The sequence below is a fragment of the Telmatherina bonti genome, assembly GCF_933228915.1.
Source record: "Telmatherina bonti genome assembly, chromosome: 20".
Lineage (NCBI taxonomy): Eukaryota > Metazoa > Chordata > Actinopteri > Atheriniformes > Telmatherinidae > Telmatherina > Telmatherina bonti.
In genome coordinates, this window is record NC_136618.1 from 22,245,328 (window position 1) to 22,251,177 (window position 5,850).

At 37.8% G+C, this 5,850-nt stretch overlaps 1 protein-coding gene across 1 annotated transcript in view; it reads left to right on the top strand.

Annotated features, from left to right (window-relative positions):
- Positions 1–4,367, top strand: part of LOC306770590 (ADP-ribosyl cyclase/cyclic ADP-ribose hydrolase 1-like) — a 6,510-nt gene extending 2,143 nt beyond the window's left edge. Inside the window, exons 2-8 of the mRNA XM_079259469.1 lie at positions 71–194; positions 309–444; positions 871–953; positions 3,226–3,299; positions 3,889–3,975; positions 4,073–4,156; positions 4,229–4,367. Of these exons, the coding sequence (XP_079115595.1) occupies positions 71–194; positions 309–444; positions 871–953; positions 3,226–3,299; positions 3,889–3,975; positions 4,073–4,156; positions 4,229–4,286 (646 nt within the window). The 3' untranslated portion in view covers positions 4,287–4,367. The remainder of the gene's footprint in view (positions 1–70; positions 195–308; positions 445–870; positions 954–3,225; positions 3,300–3,888; positions 3,976–4,072; positions 4,157–4,228) is intronic.
- The last annotated feature ends 1,483 nt before the right edge of the window (positions 4,368–5,850 follow it).

The window sequence follows — 5,850 nt, forward strand, 5'->3', positions numbered from 1 at the left end:
CAAGTTTGAATATGTAGCTTTTCGGATCAGAAAGAGCCAAAACACTAAAATGCATTTCTCTATTTTTCAGCAACAACTGTGAACGTATATGGGATGGCTTTGAGAAAGCTTATGTAAACCAGAACTCTTGCAATGTTCCCATGGAGGCTTATGACCCTCTCCTTGCTGTAGCCCCCTTCAAGTCGTCAAACAAGGTAAACATGTCCAACAGAATTAATCTTATTCAGATCCCATCACAGTAAACAATTGTCTTTTGGTATTGGTTTTTTTTTTAAACTGGGTGATTAATGACTGTAATTGTGGCTTAGACGATGTTCTGGAGCAAAACTAAGGATGTGGTCCACAGCTTTACTGAGAAGAGAGATTGCTTTCTCACCTTGGAGGACACTTTGCTGGGATCTGTCCTGGATGGTCTCACATGGTGTGGAAAAGAGGGTAGCCATGGTAAGATGTCCCCATAACTGGTTTGAAATATAGTTTTTTTTCCATTCCAGTTTGAAGCAGCTCCATCGTCCAATCCAGATATGAGGCTTGAAATGAGAATAAATCCATAAGACATGTCACAATGGCCATGTCCACCTCCTTCTGCATTATAATATTTCTTATTTTTCATGTTTCCAGTGGCTCGTGATACTACGAGCTACTGGAAACACTGCTTCATCACACTACTGTGTATAAATTCTTACAACTTTGGCTCCTAAACATCTGTTTTGTCACGAATTTCCTCCATGACTCGTGGCATCCCGTCTGTCCCAAGTAGACATTCTCATTGATTTGTTAACTTTAATTTTTTTTTGACTGCTTGTTTTCAGTCCAGCGTGTTTTCAGGCTTGTTTCATGTGAGCTGAGACTTTGTTCCTGTTGTTATAGAAACACTGACCACTGGCTGCCCGGGATGGACACAGTGTGAAAACAACACTGTTCGTTCCTTTTGGGGCCGAGTCTCAGCTGCCGTGAGTCAAAAGCAATCATTTAACAAGTTTTACCTGAAGGTAGCACCACAGTTGTGGTCTTGTTTGGAGTAATGTGTGCGGATTGTGATGAAAAGGAGGAAAGTAAAAGGTTGTGCTGCTTGGTTCTTCATCAATGAGGCTTTGTCTCGGTCTCCATGGAGCCACATTGCACGGCTGTCTCCTGAGTGAGCAGCGGCCCACACATCCAGAGAGGCCCCGGTTTGGTTCGGATGGGTTTTCCTACTGTTACACCAGACGTTACTCCTGATATATTCAAATACACATTTAATTTAACTAAAAAATACAGACATGCAGATATACATAGCATATAAAAATCTGGTTAAACAATATGCTAAGAGAAATAATGTAGAAAATACTGTTTATTTGCTCAACAAAGCAGTGACTTCTCCTGAGAATTTCAGACCTTGACTTGACATGTGAAGTATTTCCCTTTGACAGAAAGTTCCCCAAGCAGTGTCCATGTTTTCCAAGCAGTTCCAGATGTAAAATCAGTAGTCAGTGTATGCATTAGTTAAGGCCAGTCATCTTTTTTAGTTGCCAGTTGTTTTGTACCTGTCAAAGACGGTCACAGCTGCATTGAAGATGCGATCTTTGAGCCGATATAGCGGCAACATCTAGACAACTATGTACTGAACATTCGCTTCCTGATTACAGCAGCAGGCTCTTTTAAAACAAAGATTGAGGTCATGAGATATTTGGGGCTTATCTCGAGTGTTTTTGATTGCTTTGCTTCATGAATGAAAAATCTCAATTTTACTGAGGAAATGACCATTCTTGACTATTATACCTACTTTTTTTTATTATTATTATCTCTAGAAAAGGAGTTAATTTTCTCATTATCTAGGAGGACCATTTTCCCATAATAACGGGCAAAATTATCAGTTTTCAGCTCAGTTTTCTCGAGTTAACAGCATGAATAAGATGGGCTCAGAAAGTAGTTTTCTGTGTTACACCTATCTTCATTGATGAAACCGACCCGTGACAGTTGTGGGGAGGAGCTACAGTCATTGTGCAATTTTGTGAAAACATAATTGGTAACACTATATCGCGATACACATGACAATTTCAGCCTTTGTCAGACCGGATAGATTTAAAAGCAGGTCAGTTGATCATTTAGGGATGTTTTGACTGTACTGAGACACCACAGGCAACTTTTTCTGGGATGTCTCGGGACAATGAAGCCAAGCTGACATCAGATCCACCTGTTGGATCTAAAAACCAAACATAAGTGATAAAGAACAGACGGAGTCAGGGTTCAAATCACAAGCATAACCACGGCGAAGACAACTTGAGAAAACTCTGAGCTTCTTCAATTGTCTCCCTGTGATCAGCCTTTTTATTCACTCTGTATAGTATTGGTTGTCAGAAGTCAGCTGCAGGGAGGAATTAAGTCACACCCAGATACGAATGAAAAGCTTGTCATATAGAAACACAATAAGTATCTGAGGGTGGTTGCTGAAACTGGCTGAACCCCCAGAGCTGTTTTCCAGCCACAACCCTTCAGTAGAAATACAGCATAATCAGCAGTTAGATTAAAATGTCCTTCATAGCAAAATGATAACCTGTATTTGCAGTTATAAACTCCAACATCCACCTGTTGAGGCGTTGCTTGAGAAGAACATCATGACTAAGCTTTTATCCAGTGCTGCTTCAGCACCAGACTTCTGCATCCAAAGCGTGCAAGTCCTTAATTCCTGCAGACTGGAAACCAGCGCTTCTACCAGTACACTCAATAAAATCCCAGGCTATTTATTAATGTGTGTATTATAATGCCTTATTTTTAAATTTCACATGAACAACAAATGGTTTTTCTGTGGAGTTCACCACATATGTTCATTCCAAGCGCCCTCCTTATCCAAACACACGATTTGAGTCTCGATATTCTCACAAGGAGTGAGTGTGAGTCTGATTTAATATTTGTCTCTCTCTGTTGGTTGTGATGGGCTAGGAACAGCTTCAGCCCCCTCACGACCTTGCGTTTGAACGCTCCATTATCATTATCATGAGATAATTATCTCATTATCTCGACAAAACAAAGTCAGTTATCCCATGATAACGAGATAATTATCCTGTAATCTGTAGATACTGGAATTATAAAATGCGACCACGAATGTTCTCGGCTTCCATAAAAAAGAAAGATGGCGAATTGTCAGTGTTTTCTCAAAACGGTGCCATATTAACCAAATAAAGTTGGATTTTTGAATAAATCTTATGAGTATTTTCCTCAAACATTGCTTTCTTATGTGTGCAGTTTGCAGATATAGCCACTGGTAATGTCACAGTGATGCTGAACGGGTCCATCATTACACCATTCAGTTCGGACAGGTAGGCTCTGCATCTATTGTCTTCCAGCTTCAAGAAACAAAACTTAAGATTTATCAATACGGCACATTTCATGAACGAGGTGATGTTTAATTCCAGCGGCACACACAGCATGTGATTCAAGCTGTTTTACACATGCCTTTTATCATGTTCTTCTAACTTTGTCACAACATGGAACAGTAAATTAAAATGAGTATTTAAGGCAGCTGATAAACATCAGCAATGCATTCTGGATGCTGGCAGACTTGACGAAGACATAAAGTCAATGCATGGCTTCAAGCGACCGGAAATGAGTTTTCTTTTTCTATTTGGTATCATTGTGTGTGTAATAAATGCTTTGTAATAATAATAATAATAATAATAATAATAATAATAATAATAATAATAATAATAATAATAATGATGATGAATACTAATTTTATTTTTTCAGTTCCTCATTGAAAAAATGAATCCTAAATCCTAAATCAGCTTTGATGATGTTTGCAGAGGTTTTTTTTTTAGGTTGGGCTGTTCCTGAAGGTCTTGCTGTGTTTGCGTTTTCACCGTGACATTATGTTCTCACTTTGAACTGGTCTTTTTATTTTGCCTTCAGTATTTTTGGCAGCATCGAGGTGAAGAGGTTTGACTCCAAAAGGGTGAAAAACCTGAACATCCTTCTTGTCATGCAGAAGAATGCTGTGTAAGGCTTTTAATTTGACGAGCACCACTAAAATCAAGAAAGTGGAATCTGAACATGGAACCCGGATGTCAAAGTGTTTTGTTTCTGTCATTTTCAGAACAAACTGCACAAATGACTCTTTGAAGGAATTACAGATGGTGCTGGATAAGGGAATCAAATATAACTGCAAGGAAGTGGCTGAGTGAGTAAAGCAGGTGTGAATGGAGCCGAAAACATGCGTGTTTCCTGTCTTACAGCAGACTTTTCGTTACAGATCTCAGATCGAGGAGTGCATGTCGCAGCCAGAAAAACCCTGTGAAAGCTGCTGGTGAAATAACCAGCCATGGAAAGTTTGCCCTGATAGCCCGTTCACTCATGTCGTTGTTCATAACATTAAAAATGTTTTTGGGGCTTTTTTTTTTTTTTTTTTTTTTTTTTAAAAAGGTGTTTTTTTTACATCACTGACACAATAATGGTGGAAAAGGTCAATTTTATTGTTATTGTTATTGTTATCATACTGAATGTCAAAATATTTGTGCTGCTCTGTATTTTCAACTGAGGATCTCAGCTCTTTTTGGCTGAAAATATGGCATTTTTTCTAAATAAAATGTAATAAATGTAAAATTATAGGTTGTTTTTGGATTTTTAAATAATATTTGTAGCAAAATATTACTCACTAAGTAACTTAGACTTTGATTTGCATATACCACCTAAGAATACTGAACCACCCCTGGTCACCCCTCGTCTCATCCATTTTATTCTACATGCAACTTTTTAAGCCACTTTAAGTGGTCCAAGCTTAAAAGAAGAGAGAAACATTTGAAGAATTATTCCCAAAAGAAAATAAATGTACAATGACATATTTTATGATTTGAAACAAAGACTCTGCAGCTAATGTTTTATTCAAGGTCAAATAAATTCTTTTAACCGAAAGCCCAGAAGCTCACACCCTGCATAAGTCACTACTGACAACAAAACACCTGTAGACCAACTTCACTGCATGTTTGTAGCACATCAACTCTGTTATGAAGACTGAAAGTTAGCTTGAAGAACACTGAGGTGTTTTATCAGTCCATAAATCATGAAATCTACTGTGAAAAAGAAAAAAAATGTGGTAACAATGAGCTTTGCAACAACGCCACACCTCGAACTCTATCTTGTATTCTGTCACACAGCTTTTAAGCTGACATAGTCATGGCAAATGACTTGGTGGTCAGATAGACGAAAATAGTTGATGTGTTGCAAGGAAGATGTCAAACGCTGGAGTATTTTTAAAGGTTCGATTCGAGTCCACATTCTGTATGCCTTAAGAAAATAGCTCAACATGTAACTCAAAAAATATAGAAGAAATCAGTCAGTCCAGTTTTTTGCATCAGAATGAGGCTCCATCTGGTTGAGCCAATAAAAACCCTAAAATTCTTGAAATCCTACAACTTCTTAACATGTGGATGGATGAAGGTGGTGAGTAGAGTATCCTTTGACAAATATAGTTATTATAGTATCCTATAACAAATCTTGCCATTTTTTTCTTGTCATTAAGTACCATTGTCATTCTTTCTTAGGAAGACTATAGTGTCTTCATCATAGAATACTAAGCTGTCAGCAAATTGTTCATTAACCGCAAGGTTAATAAGTAAAATAAGAACACAGCTAAAGCTTTTATTACCCCATGAGCTTTAAATTACCCACAACATGGCAGACACTAACAGAGAAGGACTCTAACTAACAGAAGAAAAGTCACATGCAAACCTTTAAGGTAGTGATCGCTGCAAACTCTGGCATGCTTTGACTCAATATGTGTATATCTTAATTAAAGCTTTGTAATCCACTTATAATGACACAGTTTTGTAAAACTCTCACTTCAATTCAATTCAATAATAGAAACCAACTGATTGC